The sequence below is a fragment of the Embiotoca jacksoni genome, unplaced genomic scaffold, assembly GCF_022577435.1.
Source record: "Embiotoca jacksoni isolate LCO1_2020_lvr unplaced genomic scaffold, fEmbJac1.0.p SCAF_54, whole genome shotgun sequence".
Taxonomy (NCBI): Eukaryota; Metazoa; Chordata; class Actinopteri; family Embiotocidae; genus Embiotoca; species Embiotoca jacksoni.
In genome coordinates this window covers 787,901-804,535 of record NW_027185408.1, presented here as the reverse complement: position 1 = coordinate 804,535, position 16,635 = coordinate 787,901, and the positions used below count along the sequence as shown (strand labels likewise).

General features: G+C 44.6%; 2 protein-coding genes across 2 annotated transcripts in view; both read left to right on the top strand.

The window, feature by feature from the left end:
• The first annotated feature begins 447 nt into the window (after positions 1-447).
• On the top strand, positions 448-7,951 carry taf1b (TATA box binding protein (Tbp)-associated factor, RNA polymerase I, B). Its single transcript, XM_069172490.1, has 16 exons — positions 448-541; positions 1,429-1,658; positions 2,517-2,615; positions 3,131-3,218; positions 3,498-3,595; positions 3,671-3,763; positions 3,852-3,957; positions 4,387-4,546; positions 4,659-4,758; positions 4,917-5,064; positions 5,551-5,725; positions 5,875-5,912; positions 6,093-6,180; positions 6,287-6,357; positions 6,643-6,871; positions 7,395-7,951. The coding sequence occupies exons 2-16, from the start codon at positions 1,641-1,643 to the stop codon at positions 7,627-7,629; spliced, it is 1,746 nt and encodes a 581-aa protein (XP_069028591.1). The 5' UTR covers positions 448-541; positions 1,429-1,640; the 3' UTR covers positions 7,630-7,951.
• An 8,243-nt stretch (positions 7,952-16,194) lies between these two features.
• LOC138212193 (Krueppel-like factor 11) overlaps positions 16,195-16,635 on the top strand; it is a 4,821-nt gene continuing 4,380 nt past the window's right edge. Inside the window, 1 exon segment of the mRNA XM_069172494.1 lies at positions 16,195-16,398. The gene's annotated coding sequence lies outside the window, so the exon portion shown is untranslated.

Here is a 16,635-nt window from a genome sequence, read left to right as displayed (position 1 = left end):
AAAAAAAAAGACTAAATCAGCTGTATGAAAAATACATAAATAATAAAAAAATACGTTGAGCAGTTAAATAAAACTGTAGATTATTGTAAATAGTTGAATATATTTTATTTACTCAGTATTTCCAGGTTCAGTTGTAGTGCCATTGTAAGTGGGGAAACACTGAATGCATAAATATGTTTGAATCTAAATACTGGAACATACATACATGTCATTCTTTCTTTTTTTCTTGTATTAACAATGTATACTTTTATATATTATTTTATTTATTACCAATTCCAGCCATATGGTTCGTGGGTGTCCATAGAACAATATAATATAAGTCAATATCAAGAACTAAAGTAAATATTAGTTCAGGGACAAAGCTTTTATTCTGAAAATCCCGAACCCCCACTATGTTGACGTTGTCGCGAGCTTGACGTGCTCGTGACTCCTCGGGGGTTCCCGAAACAAAAATCCGAAGTTTAGAGTGGAGGTGCCTCTTCCAGCAGGAGTCCGAGCTTCACGATGGGAAACTCAAACTGAACCGGAGAAAGTAGAAACGGTAAAAGACGCTCCGCTGTCCGCGTTACGTAACCGAATCACGGAGACATCTGGCGGGTCTATTTATAACCTCTGATCTCATGCAAATCCGCTTTTACTCCCACAAACCTCTGAAACACGACAGGAAAGCGACTTTAAACTCTTTGATTTTCCATCGCAGGTGTATTTTCATTGTTTACTTATTTATTCTTGACATATAGTGCAGGCAGGGCCCGATAGAAAGACCAATGGGGGCCCAAGGGCCACTCATAATATTTAGTCAATTAATATGTGATTATTTGAATGTGATAAAAGGAGTTGAAAGCAGAGAGATTCCCGTCCAACTATGATTTATTTACTTATTTTTTAATTTATTTTATTTTACCTCATGAGTAGAGTCACGGCCAAAAATGTCTTCATGACTGGCCTCATGGTGGCGCTACACATTGTATTTTTTCAATATATTGAGCACCTTCCCATTGGACACGAATGCAGCAGAGGTTTCTTCTTTAAAGTATTTTATATAAATAAATTTTATATATATAGATATAGATATAGATATAGAAAGGTTTCTTCTTTAAAGTATTTTATATAAATAAATTATGTATATATAAATACATATATATATATATAAATACATATATATATATATATATATATATATATATATATATATATATATATATATAAATATATAGAGAAGAAACCTCTGTTGCATTCGTGTATATATTTATATTTATATATATACATATATATTTATATATATATATGTATATATATAAATGTATAGAGAAGAAACCTCTGTTGCATTCATGTCCAATATATATTTTTATATATATATATATTTATATATATATATTTATATATATATTTATATACATATAAAACATTTTTCAACTTCCACTGTAGGGAGGAGGAGAAGTTGCAGTTCATGCTGCAGACTGCGGGTGGCAGCAGAGGACCGCGGAGTTCAAGCCTGCCGGAAGTCATAGAAGCAGCAGCAGAAGAAGAAAAAGCAGCAGCAGCTCCTCAAACACCGGAGCTCCATGTGGATCTTTGTCGAGGACGAACTGCGGAGAAAATTTAAAACTTTATTTTGAGACTGTAGTTTTTACGTCACCATGGACGACGAGCACACGGTAAATCCTGCCGCACGTGTCTGCTGCTTTGACGAACGTTACGTAGCAAATAACAAGGGCGAGCGTTGGTGTCAGCGGGGTCGACAAACGCCAAACTCCATCAACAATATCTGGGTTTTCTCATATTTTGCACGTAATTCAGTCGATTACGTTTATTTAGCACGTTTTAACAAGTTGAGGCGAATCTGCAGCAGCCAATTTAATAATCGGCAGATATTTACGAGCTGTTAAACTTTGAGAAAACGTGCATGAACACCTTTGCTGACTTTAATCAGCCTGGTCCCCAAATATGACGTTTAATTTCCCAGAAATTCTCATCAAAACTCTGAAAGTGAAGCAACTCTTAGGAACTCTTCATGATTTGTAATAAAAGATGAATTAACCATTTTGAAATGTAGACTGCTGTAGGTGCTGCTCATCTTCCAAACCTTATCAAAGTTACTTATTTTGTGGATGTCTGTCTTTAAGATATTTACAAACGATATTTTCAAATTCTAAAAGCATTGTTGTAGTTTCAATTATTTATCATAAGTATTATTAACCGTAGATAAATTAATGTGGTGATAAAATCATTTCAGTGGTGGAGTTCAGGCCTTATTTTCTCATCGATACAGACCACAGTGTTTGATCTCAAGCAGCAACTTATGATTAAACTGTTAATTCAATTAATAATTATTCTGTAAAATCAAAAAGAGGTCTTGTCTAGGTTTTGTGTTTTGTTCGACTAAAACCTCCAAATATTCAGTTAATAATCATATTTAGCTAGAAAACAATTTGAGATCCTAAAATTATATGTATTTTTACCTTTGTGTGTGTGTGTGTGTGTGTGTGTGTGTGTGTGTGTGTCTTCGTCTTCAGGCCGGCTACAGGGAGCCCTGTGCTCAGTGTTCGGCGGTGGCCTGGGGCATTTCAGAGGAGGGTCGGTTCTACTGCATGTCCTGCCACAACGTCATCGAGGTAAACAACAATAACAACAACAAAATACAGCATGCATGGGGGTCGTCCACCTGACTTGGACCCCAGGGCTAGATCACCATGGTAACAGCGGGGGATCTGCAGGCCTTAAACATCCCTGAGTGTCCTCCCAAAAGCAAAAACAAAAAAAACTTTTCCAGAAATGTTTTTATTTAAATATTGAAGATCCAGATCGGGTCATGACTTACCACCAGATTAGTCGAAGTTAAGATTTTATTTGACGGATCATTTGCTGCTGCTGTGTCTTCACTCGTTGTTTTGACTGTTTTACATTTCTTTCTTTTAGTTTTATTGTTTATTTTGTCTGAGTTCTTTTTAAAGTTGATGTGACTTTCGTCCATCCTGTGACGGAAACAGATGTTAAACTCAGTGACCTCTGATTAAAGCCTGCAGTACCGCAGGCCGTCAGCAGGTGGCGGTGTCGTTCTCCACTTCCCACTGTGCGATTTAATGGGTTTTTTTGGAGCCTGTTTTAAAACGTGCCTGAACGTCCTCAGAGAACCAAAGAGGTGGTGGACCTGACCTTCATGCGAGGGACCACCAGGGTCTCAACGCTCGGCAAAGGACAGAGAACCAAGAAGCCGGGTCAGTGAAGAAATCAGAGAATATCATGCAATTATAAAAAGTCTCTTCCGGACATGGAAAGTCAGCGGATGGGATCTTTTTTTTAGTCCAGAACCAGTCCAGAACCAGTCCTACAACTAGTCTTTAACCCAAGAGACTGTTTTTCATTGGTGGTTATTAAACTACATTGTTTATCAGTGAAAATCTGAGTTTGAACCCTGAAACTAAAAAACTTGAGCTGAATATTTTCAGATTAAAAACAGTTGAAATTCCTGTTTATGTTTTTGTTTCCGTTTTCAGAGCGCGGTCACCGGTGGACGATCTGCGAGGGTTTCCAGATGATCCTGAAGAACCAGGCGGACGCTCTGCTCCGACTCGGCGTCGCGCCGCACTTCAAGGTTCGTCTTTACTTCTCGACCGCGGCGTCGACGACGCGTTGAAGCCGTCTGACCGCCGGCCGCTCTGTGTTTCAGGAGGACGTCCTGCGTCCTCTGTGGAGACGCTACCTGCAGACGAGTCGGCAGGCGTACACCTCCGACCCCGTGAGGAGAGTCACCTTCAGAGCGGTCAGCCTCCTGCTTCTGTTTCACCGTCGGTTGGAAAGGATCCAAACGTCGTCCCGTTCGCTGACTCTGCGTCTCCTCTCTCCCTCAGTGCGGCCGCAACTCCGACTCCGACAGCGCGGCCGAGTCCTCCGCGGTGTCGTGCAGCGGGACGGACAGAGAGTCGAACCCGCCGAGCAACGCCGGCTCCGGCGAAGGTACGCCGGGGAGACGCCGACATTCAGTCAGATGTTCCTCCGACTGTCAACGTGTCCAAACAAAGATTTTAAAACAGCCGAGACGTCGCAAAGAACGAACTTCAGCTTCACTCAGAGGCGTTCATGGAACATCCGTAAATTGTAGCCTCCACCGATAGTCAGCATGTGAGGCGTTTATGGAACATTGGTAAATTGCAACTTCCTCTAAGTGGTGTGTTCAGGAACATCCGTAAATTGTAGCGTCTACCGATAGTCAACTTGAGGCATTCAGGGAACATTGGTAAATTGTAACATTTACGAGGATAATATTACAATCGAAATATTTAGGGAACATCGGTAAATTGTAACTTCTACTGTTAGTCTCTGAGTGAGGTGTTCAGGAACAACTGTAGATCGTAGCATCTAACATCCCCCCCTCCTCCTCTGCAGAGAGTTTCAATGACTGGTCGGGCTCGGAGGACGCCATCACCTACCTGATGCCCCGGCAGAGGCGGAGCCGCGGTCTGATGACCATGAAGAAGACGCTGGCTCTGATCCACCTGGCTCTGATGTGGAGCCGCGAGGCGCTGACGCTCAGCGACCTGCTCAGGTAACCCACGGCCTCAGGACAGGAAACGGTCTCGGGACAGGAAACGGCCTCGGGACAGGAAACGGTCTCGGGACAGGAAACGGTCCCGTTGTGACTGTTGTGTGTTTTTCAGACTGGTGAAAGAAGGTCACGTCCCGTATGTGAACGCCTACGAACAACTTCCTAAGGAGATGAAGGTCATCGGGAAAGACGCGCGCCTCTTCAACGTAAAGGTCAGAAATCCAACTCCTACGAAGTAGAAACATGGTTCACAAATGTTTGAGTTTGACGGTAATTAAACGATGTTTATTAAATGTTGTCAGTTCTGAATTTGCAATTTGGTCCAGTTTGAAACTGTCTCTTTGTCTCTTTGTTTCCGTGTTTCCTTTAGAGCGTCCCGTCCCACCAGTTGGTGCATAAGGAGGCTCAGTCTCTCGGTCTGTTCCTGCAGCTTCCTGCTTTTCCTCCAATCAGCCGGCAGACTCTGTTGCACCCAGCGCTGCTCAGCCTGCGATACCTGATGGACGCCAACCTGCCCGGTAACAGTACTACTGATGATACTAACAGTACTTCTGATGATACTAACAGTACTAACAGTACTACTGATGATACTAACAGTACTTCTGATGATACTAACAGTACTTCTGATGATACTAACAGTACTAACAGTACTACTGATGATACTAACAGTACTTCTGATGATACTAACAGTATTAACAGTACTACTGATGATACTAACAGTACTAACAGTACTACTGATAATACTAACAGTACTACTGACGATACTAACAGTACTACTGACGATACTAACAATACTACTGATAATACTAACAGTACTACTGATGATACTAACAGTACTACTGACGATACTAACAGTACTACTGATGATACTAACAGTACTACTGATGATACTAACAGTACTAACAGTACTACTGACAATACTAACAGTACTACTGATGATACTAACAGTACTACTGACGATACTAACAGTACTGCTGACTGCGGTTTGCTTTTCTGCCCGTCAGACGAGCTCCACCTGTGGGTCTGCAGGCTGATGGAGCGCGCCGGTATGGCAGATCAAACGCTCCACACGTTCGACCCCTCTTCCCGTCGCGCGCTGCCGCGGTACGACGTCCAGGCCGCCGCCCTCATCATCGTTACCATGAAGGTCATCTTCGGCCTGGACGACCACACTGAGTGGTAACTGACACCCCCAACAAACACACACACACAAACAAACAAACACACACACACACACACAAACAAACAAACACACACACAAAACCATAACACACATATTCCATGTTTTCAGCTACGTATAAAGTATGACTTTGTTTTTTCTCTTTCAGGGATTTATCCAATGAAGCTGGTCTCCAGGACAACTCAGGTTGGTTGTTTACTTTAGTCTTTGACCCCTTTTTGGACTCTGACTCCACCCCTTTTTGGATTCGGACTCCACCCCTTTAAAAAAAAAACCTCTGACCCCACCCTAGTCTGGACTACACCCATTTTCTGACTCTGACCCCGCCCCTCTTTGGACTCTGACCGACCGTCTGCTGGTCTACAGGTGACATGTTTAACCTGAGGAGGTGGTACAGACTGCTGCAGGCCGCTCTGATTCGAGGTGAGCAGAGGAGAGACCGCGACATCGCCAGGTGAGATGTCAAGAGCTCGAAGGCGTTTGTTTACTGTTGATTATGTTTGTAGTTTGTTCAACAAGAACACGTTTTTGTTTATCGTTCATCTCCATCTCGTCCTCAGGAAAAAGTGGAGCGCAGACAAACCTATTTTCCCGAGCAGGAAGTCTAAATGGTGGATCATCAAAAAGAAAAGTAAGAATCTGAGTGTGTCGACTCTGAAACGGACTCTGGTGCTGTTGTTCGCTTTATTGTGAAAGAGTGGTGGAGTCCTGTCACTTCCTGCTCGTCAGGTTTAGACCCCTCCCACCAGTTTGAAGGTGGATTTCAGGCTGCAGGTTCTTTTTGTGACCCAAGAGATTTTCTTCAGGAGGTGGTGGAGACCAAAACAAGAGAAACGTGACACCAAAGAAATAATGACGAAATAACTGACCGTTCACAGACGTAAACATTACGGTTACTCTCGGTGTGTCTGTGCAGGAATCGGAGAACAGGTGCAGAAGTGTTTCGAGAAGCTGTCTTCCTGTCCGGTTGGCGTCCAGGAAGTCAGTCCGTCCGGCTTCCGGTTCTGCTGGGGGGACGAGGACGGATCAGACGGTCCCAGTCTGCACCACATGAAGCTGGATGCAGTCGTGACCTCGAAACAGAACTTCCGGACTCCCTCGAACGCCTCGTACTGGCACCCGCCGCTCCGACCCTGCGACCGCCGGTACGTCTGTCAGACAACCTTCAGTATGAGGTCACAAGTCGTTCCGGTCCAGAGGAAGAGGTGCGAGGAGGAAGCAACAACCTTCATGAGGAAGTATTCGTCTCTTCATCATCATCACTGAGTTCTTCACGTTAACGAGACCGCTGGTAACGTGAACATTTGTGATTTCACCGCAGACCTGAAACTGGAGCAGAGAAACTCAGATTTTTGGGGAACAAAACTCAGATTTGTCTTACAGCTCAGTATTCCTGAGCCCATGCAGTGATTTCTCTGCTCCAGTTTCAGTGACATTACAGATGTTGACGTACCAGCGGTCACGTTAACGTGTGGAACGACACCGAGTACTTCCTCGTGAAGGTTGTCAACAGTCGGGTGTAAACATCTGAGCAGGAGGATTTTTGGGTCGGAGCCTCTCTGAAACATGTCAGGAAGAGGGACCGACCAGGAACCAGATGAAAACCAAATCCAATCAGATCACGTGACCCAGACTCCTCCCCCCCTCATGTCTCCTTCTCCTCTGCAGGTCGTGCAGCAGCAGTCATTACTCGGAGATGGAGGCGACGCTGCCGCGAACATTTGTCTGGCTGCTGCAGCTCTTCTCCTTCCTGCTCGACGTGAAGCCCTCCTACATGTACGAGGAGGTGCTGATGGTGGAGAGACTAGTCCTGATGAACGGGACCGGGACCAGGACCAGGACCGGGACCAGAGCCTCATCCAGGACGCCGCAGACAAGTCAAGAAACTGAAGGGGAAAGCTGAGGAGCAGCTGACGTACTCCAGCTCTCTGATTGGCTGCTTTTTTAGACTGAACACCAGAAATATTAAAAAAAAAAAATCTAAGGTGTGTCTGTTTGATGTCACCTATTTGTTTTTCTTATTTTAATGGGGAGAAAGTTTTTTATTTTTTTTTGTATTTGTTTTTTTCATAATAAAATGTCACTATAAAGACGGAGGTCTTAAAAAGAAAAAAGCTTGTTAGTTGGAGTAAAACTGAAGGAAATGAGCAGAACTCAAACAAATAAAGACAACTCGTATTAAAGAGAAAATATTCCAATAAAGTCATTAAAGAACATGAATGTTATTTGCTTTTCTTTGTTTTCTGTTCGAGTACACTGAACCTTTCTTGACCTCGTCTCTCCTGAACATCTGATCCGTTGTTGTTGTCTCCCGTTTCCAGATAAACGCTCGTTTATTTTCCTGTTTTGTTCCTCTGCTTTGTCTCCGAGATCTGCCGGCTGAAGACAAAGAAACGTCCCGAGAGCTGCAGTGGCAGAAACCGACCAACAGGAGGAGACATTCCTTCAGCGACAGGAGGCCGAGAACCACAACAGGTATCACAGGAAAACACAGGACGGCAAAAAATACAGAAAGAGACGAGAAGTGAACTTCTGAGATGAAACCGAATCGTTTGTCCTGTGATGACACGAAGACGGATCAATAATCAAACTGCTGCAACGCTCCGAGTTTTAACAACAAACACAGAAATCTCTTCCTGAACTCGTTAATCAGAATCTCTTTGTTCTCCCTGATCAATATTTCTCAGACTGACAAGACTTCCTGTTTCCACATCTGATTTCACTTCTCAGAAAGATCAATAATCAGCCACACACTGATTACTGATCAATAATCAGACAGTGATCACTGTTGTGGTTTTTGCTCCACTGTTCTGTTGATTGATTGATTGATTGATTGATTGATTGATTGCCACATCAGAGTTTCGTCTGCATACAAACTGACTTTAACTGATGGATGTTTCCAAGTCGCAGCAGGAACCTTTAAAACCTATCACAGGTTGTTGGGGAGGATCTGAGGACACTAGGCCCCGCCCACCTGTAGCAAAAACCTGACTGCACCACAGGCCTGTCAATCAAACAGCCCCGCCCCTAAAATATATCTGCGTTTTGAGGCCTGATATCGAACGGATCTCGTGGCCCTCGGTGGTATTAAACTTTAAGGCACTTCTTTATTAGCTTCTGTTTACAGACCTTGAAGCTGCGTTCGCTTTTATTTACAGTCTGTGCGTTTAAACGCTGAAACAGAGACAACGCTGCCACCATGAGGTCAGACTGTGAATTACACCCTCCTCTGTCACCACAAATTCAGTTACGTTTACTGCAACTGGACAAACTTGAGGTAGTTGTTCTGCTTCGTATCGGGCTCCAGTTTTTAAACGAAGTATAAATTTACATTCTTCAGACTGCAGCGAGACTTCTGATGGCGACGGAGTCGAGCTTCTCCTGCGGTCAAAGGTCAAAGGTCATCAGAGTTTATGTCAATCTGTGATCGTGTGTGGTTTTTATTTCGGTGATGAATTCGTGGCTCCTCCCTCCGTGAGCGCGGCTCCACTTTGTTCTTTGTTGTGCCTCCTGCTGCAGTGGCCTCGTTTTCCCGCCGCAGGTCGTCCGGGGTAACGGGAGGACGGAAATGAAATGAAAATAGAAGCATCAGACGCCGTCTCCGATCCTCCACGGACGGATTCAGTCGCACGAAAATCAACTTCACACACACACACACGGGTGTTTTTTTTATTTATTTTTTTCTCCAGCACCTTTATGTTCCCCGGCTGTTGCTAGGTAACTTTACAGCGTTGGGCAGGTTGCCATGGCGATACTACAGCGAGCAGCCTTCCGGGGGCAACCGCAGTCGCGCGGCGTTCACTTGCAGGCGGTTAATCCGAGCTCCGGGACGGATTACTGCGCCGCGTCCTCGGACGACCTCGGCGCCGCCGGCACGTGAAGACGTTTTGTACGTCGAGACGAAAAACCCGCAAAGACCCACAAACGTGCGTCAGCGGTTCGGTCCGACGCTGCCGACGGAAACGTTTAAAGGAGGTTTCGGTTCATTTGTTTCGTGTCTCGGGAAACTTTTCACTCTGCGCTTTTTGCTCGGGTGTTTTTCGCCGCTTCGTTTCGGCTCCTCGTTTCCACTTGAATGTGAAACTCAGCAGCTGAAATGAAGCGTAACGACCCTTTAATCTGTGAACCAGAACGTCAATAAAACGTGATCGCAGTCGTTTAAGGGCATTTGATGAACTGTCCAATGTGTTTTAATTTTTCATTTCTTCAGACGTTTTCAGTGAATAAAAGCAGCTTCATTGGAATCAGCGCCGCGTCGCCTTTTTCTTTCTTCCAGCTCCTCGTCTGTTTGGAAAACGTCGACTCGCTCGGATCCGTTCGCAGCAGACTGCAGATAAAAACTCCGGGAAGACGTCCAGAGTTCCTGGAAAGCAGAAAAGATAAAGAAAGCAGCTCGGCTCTCTGCAGAGGATTGATGTGTGAAAAAAAATAAAGTTTCCTTTCAAGCAGAAATGACGTCACTCCTTCGCCTGAGCTGCTGTGACGTCGTTGCTCCTTCAGAGGTTTCGAGGTGAGTGGAAACGTAAACAAACAGAAATCCTCTCAAATTAAAGTTCCTGCACCGAGAAAATATTTCAACTTTTAAATTCCCCCATTTTGACATTTCGTCGTGTCAAACGAAGTTTTTTTTATGCAAGCTGATAAAAATTATTTTAGTCCGAACAGGAAATTAAATATAACGCATGATCGACCTGCTCGTTATTTTCTGATGAATCATCGATTCGATGATCAAATCTGGACTCAGTTTGTTTTATTTGGACCAAATAATCTGTAAAACATGCAGCAGACAGATGGAAAATAAATCAGGACGTTCTCAGTAAACCAAAATTAAAAGGAAAATAAAACCCTTCAATTCGGTTCATTAGTTTTGGTTTTTTTTAATCACAGAATTTTTATATTTCAATATTTGTCTTTTATTGAACAGAATTTTATTTTTCCAGATGATTCATTTGTAATTGGTGAAAAATGTTTTTATACAACTAAAGTAAATAAAAAAATGTTCAAGAAACGGTTGACTATTTAATTAAAAAGACATAAATCAGTGAAATAAGACTTCTTTTTTTTTTACATTTCTGCAGCAAAAGTGTTTGAAAACGTTGCAGCTGCTTTAAAAACAAATAATTTCATGTTTCACATGAAAAAAATTCATTCTTCAGAAAGTGTTTTTTATTTTCTGGACACAAAATAAAACGAAATAAAATAAAGATGTTTATCATCACTCGAGCTTTTATTCATTTTATTTTTTTTGTTGCTTTAAAATGTCGCAAATTAAATAGAAAGTTAACATTAGAGTTCACTGAAGATGATTTTAACAAATCATAATTTAATGTTTAAATGAAGTTACATCAGAGGGAGAACATTTTATTCATATTCACTTGTTAAACCTTTAAAAATCTGGATTTTTACATTTTTATTTCTGCTGGAAAAAGTTTATCTTCAGAACAAAACCAGCTGTTTAAAGATTTATAAAAAATAAATAAAACGAGTTGTGGGTCTTTTTGTGAGCACAAAAAAAAAAAGTTTTTCATTCCTGAGTCGCAGCGATTTTAGATCTAAAAAAAAACAAAACTTTCCCACCAAAAAAGAAAAATAAACTTTAAAATCAACATGTTTTTATTTACCTTTTAAACAATAATAAAAGAAACCAAATGTTCATCAATAAAAAAACATCTTTAAAATGACTCAAATATCGGTTAATTTACTTGAGTAGTTTTTTTAATCGACAGAAACTCTGTCAAAGTGTTTTATCAAAGTAAATGTTTGATTTTATGAACCCTCGACATCGCTGATCTTTTCTTATCTGCAGTGTTTTTCTTTGTTTTCAGTTTTATTTTTAACAGTTTTCAGACAAACCAACAAACACGCAGATTTATACAAAAATAAAACTCCCCGTTTCTTGCGAGTCTCATTTCTCCTTCGTCGTTTCCGTTCTTCGGTGCGTTTCCTTTTTCTTTGTGGTTGTTTCAGCAGATTCTGCAGAGTTTGTGGCTTCGTGCTGACGCGGTAGTTTTATCAGTCGGTGACGGACCAACATCCGGACAGATAACAGCCTCCACCCGACTGGTGGCTTTTAAAAACTAGAGCTGGTCACAATGTGCTGTTCAGTCCCACATACAGAGTCCAGGTTTAGTTCCTGGTCCTCCTGGTTTCAGCTTCTGTAACTGACTCCGACCTGAAAGCGTTCGAGTTCCCGCTGGTCCTTGAACGCAACTCGTGGTTCTGGACCGGGTTGCGGAAAAGGAATTTTTTTGGGGGGTTTTTCTTTATTGATGACACGTCAGTCGGCGAGAGGAAATGAGGGCAGAGCGATGCAGGAAGTGTTTGTTTACGTTGGTCTGGAATCAGCCGCCTCAGCAAAAACAAACTCCCATCGTGCCGTTCGCTGACGTCAGTTTTTAATCATTTAGGACGAAGTGTGATTTCGCCTGATGTGTTAAAGAAGAAGCAGAATATCAGAGGAGGAAGGAGGTGATGAAGAAAGACGGGATAAAGGAACAGAGGACAGTAAAGTCTCGGGTCCCGGTTCTGCCTTTATGTGTTCTGATGGGGACCAGGAAGAGTCGTCGGGCCGGACCACACGGGTCCACATCCCCCTGCTTTCACCACAGAAGAAGAAAAAAACAACTTGGGGGAGTTTGAGTCTGCACCGCCCGACTCATCCTGATGACGGACGAAGTGTGACCTACATTTCAGTGACCCCCCCCCCCCCCCCCCCCCCCCCACCCTTCAAACACACATACATACTCAGTGTGGGTGTGTCGCTGACTTTGGAGGGAATTCAGCTGCTCCGATCAAAATCTGAGGTTCTTTATAGAAACAGTTCCTGGAAATAAACTGGAGACTAAACTGGAAATAAACTGGAGACTAAACTGGAAATAAACTGGAGACTAAACTGGAAATAAACTGGAGACTAAACTGGAAATAAACTGGAGACTAAACTGGAAATAAACTGGAGACTAAACTCTGGAAATAAACTGGAGACTAAACTCTGGAAATAAACGTACAAACTAAATTTATGAACTTTCGTTGGTCCCGACTATAAATAAACTTAAACTGAACTCGTTTATAAACCCGTTGACTTCTTCACGATCCGACCTGAAAAGGCGAAATCGCGACGCTTCAGGCTGTTAGCAGTTTACTGATGTATGAAATGAACACATCGGAACAAACACACTTTAACCTGTGGAGGTGGAGGTGGAGGGTGGAGGTGGAGGGGGAGGGTGGAGGGGGAGGGTGGTTAGGCCTCCCATGTTTTTGGTCAGTGGCCTCTCAGATCCCAAACATTAACCCTTGAAGGCAGCAGGTACAAGACGTTCTCCAGCGGTGTTCAGCAGGTTTCATGATTCCTGGAAGTCTGGAGGAGGATCGACCTTTGACCCCGCAGGGAGGCGCCAGGGTTTACTTCTGCTGCTGGGACGTGTTGACGTGGAGCTCTCATCCAGAACAACCTGGAACCTAACACACCCCAGGTCTCCACTGAAGATGTCCTCACTCAAAAGTCCTCAATTTAAAAACAACTAAAAGAAGTCCTCAGTTCTCAGAAACGTTCTCAGAAACGTTCTCAATCTCCTGAAACCTTCTGACTTCACTAAATAGGTTCTTGTCAATTTTAAAATAAAATGCCTGTAACCAGAAGTGACTATATTTGGACGAGCGGGGGGAGGAGCCAGGGGGTGGATCTGAAGACAATAGGCCCCGCCCACCCACACCAGAAAACCTGCCTGCACCACAGGCCTGCCAATCAAAACATCCCCACCCCCCAAACATAGTTGTTAGCTTGGTTGAACAGGTTGTTAGCTTGTTAGCTGTTTGTTAGCATGTTAGCTGTTTGTTAGCATGTTAGCTGTTTGTTAGCTTAGTTGAACAGGTTGTTAGCATGTTAGCTGTTTGTTAGCTTGGTTGAACAGGTTGTTAGCTTGTTAGCTGTTTGTTAGCTTGAGTTTAGCTAAATTAGCTGTTTGTTAGCATGTTAGCTGTTTGTTAGCTTAGTTGAACAGGTTGTTAGCATGTTAGCTGTTTGTTAGCTTAGTTGAACAGGTTGTTAGCATGTTAGCTGTTTGTTAGCTTAGTTGAACAGGTTGTTAGCTTAGTTGAACAGGTTGTTAGCTTGTTAGCTGTTTGTTAGCTTGAGTTTAGCTAAATTAGCTGTTTGTTAGCATGTTAGCTGTTTGTTAGCTTAGTTGAACAGGTTGTTAGCTTGTTAGCTGTTTGTTAGCTTGAGTTTAGCATGTTAGCTGTTTGTTAGCATGTTAGCTGTTTGTTAGCATGTTAGCCGGTCTGTGAGCACAAACATGCTGCAGACCACCTGAACTGAGGTGCCATGGCAACCGGGTTCTCCAAAATCTGGTGTTTCAGGTGCTCGGTGACATCACGAATGTTTCACCTACCTGTCTGTCTTGACAGGTGTGTGACAGGCGAGCGTTGCCATGGTGCCTCTTCTCCACCTACAACACAGCTGAGATCTCCACCTTTGATTTCCTCACCAGTCTGGGACTAGTTCTCCTCATGAAGCCGGTTCTCCTCATGAAGCGGTTCTCCTCATGAAGCGGTTCTCCTCATGAAGCCGGTTCTCCTCATGAAGCCGGTTCTCCTCATGAAGCGGTTCTCCTCATGAAGCGGTTCTTCTCGGACCGCCCTGTTCCTTCTCTTTTCTTCCTGGACTTTTTGTTTTCTGAACCTCTGAACTTGAAAAGGAGAATGAACTCACGTCACCCTCAGACGGCTTCATTCACTCTGAGGAGCTGAAGCTGTTACCCGCGCCGCACCGCGCGACACCACCGCGCCGCGCGCGGTAACGCGCCGCGGTGCCGCGCGCGGCGGCGAGCCGGCGGAGGTTTTCTGAGGCGAGCAGGTGATCTGAGGCCGGCTGTGGGAGGAGCTCTCCGCTGTCAATCAAACTGTTGAGACGAAGCATCACGAAACGGCTGCTGGAGACAAAACGGGCTCTTTGTCTGCCTCAGACAGGAAGTCGCATCACCTCCACCCCCCTCCCCCCCCCCCCCCCCCCCCCACACACACCCCTCTCCAGTGTTTGTTCCTGTCACAGTGATGATGATGATGATGATGATGATGAAGATGAAGATGATGATGATGATCGACCTGAAGCCTCTGCAGCTTGTAAGGGTTAAACATGCAGCCACAACAAAGGAGCCGCTGCTGAGCCGCGTGCGCACAAGTGTGTGTGTGTGTGGTGAGGAGGGGGAGGAGGAGGGGGAGAGGAGGAGGGAGAGGGTGGGGGGGGGTGGGGGGGGGTGCTCCGGCTGCCTTATAGCCCCGCCCTGGAATTCTTTATTGGAGAGGCTGTTTACAACCTCGACGCAGAGGAGTCCCCGGGTTCATCGGCCCCGGTGGGGAGGGGGGTGAGGAAGAGGAGGAGGAGGAGGATGATGATGGGAGGGAGGGAGGGGGAGGGGAGGGGAGGGGAGGAGGAAAATGGTACAGGAAGAAGACAATAAAAAAAATGCCGAGTGTCTCCGGAGCTGCAGGAATCTGAGCTGTTTCGTTTCTCCCTTTTGTCTCTTCACTTTTCCTTCTTTGTTTTCTGTGTTTAATTCTGCACATGTCGGACGCACGTGAAGACGTGAAGATGTGACCCGGACCGCAGCCTCCTCTTCCTCCTCTTCTCCTCCTCCTCCTCCTCCTCCTCCTCACATCTTCATCTGCTGTCTGATTCAGTTATGACAGAAAATAACAACCTGATATTCATAGAAAACATTCAGTTTCACAAACACGTTTTCCTCTTTTATTAATACGTTCACATGAAAGCACACGTTTGTTTTATTATCTTAATGTTGTCCGGTCTAAGTCACGTGTCTAAATTCTACCACAAAACATCTTTAAACCTTAAAACATATTAATATTAATATATGTGTTTATGCCTGCGATTGAATAAAAGTTTATTTATATTCATATTTTCCATTTTGTCTATAAAACATCAGGAGGAAAATAAAAGGAACATATTGTTAACAAACCCCTGTCACGTGTTGAAGTTTCAACCTTTAAAAACATTCAAATCATGAAACATCTCATAATTACAACAAATTAGCAGCAACGTGTATTTTATAATATTAAATATGATTGTTTAAAAGTTGTTTTATTGGTTATTTCAGCCATAAAAACAATGCCGATGAGTTTGTTTACGCTGATGTCACTGAACGTATCTGATGTCTGCTATTGATTAGTTATTAGATGTTTATTTTGGGGGACCCGGGCGCGTGCCTGCAGTTGCTCGGTCCGTGCCTGTCGCGCGCCCTGGCGGGGTTCACGCCTCGCGCCGCCCGTCCGCTCCAACCTTTCCTCCAGTTCGCGCTGCGGGTTCACCGGGTTTACTCTGACACCCGCTGACTCCCGGCCACGCCCCCCGACAGCCACGCACCCCCGCCTCGGGCCAATCGCGTCTCGACCATGTCCCGAACACGCACCCGCCTCGCCTCTGATTGGCCGGGGTCCGCTACACCTTTGCCTGTGATTGGCTGCGTGTTACCACCCCGCCAGACTGCTCTGAATTTTGTTTCTGTGTTTTTTTTTTTCCTGTTTTCGGTGTTTTTTTTTAGCGGCTCTCAGCTGAAGTCAGTCTGCTGGCAGAGACTCAGCGCTCAGCTCTTCATCTGCACTCAGCTCCGCTCCTCTTCCTCTCCTCATGCTCAGCTTCGCGGCGGAGCGCTCCTGGCAGGTGAGTCCCCCCCGGCTCCTCGCTCACAGCTGTCCGGTTAAAGTTGTTACCCCCGCGAGGCTCGCGGCAGCACCGGCGGCTCCCGGGTCAGCTGCTGCTGCCGTGAACCGGGCTGCAGCTCCGCGCGGTACCGGAGAGAGAGTCTGTCCGGTTTATCTGAGGTCACACTGAACCCAGTGACTCAGTGTGTGTGTGTGTGTGTGTGTGTGTGTGTGTGTGTGTGTGTGTGTGTGTGTT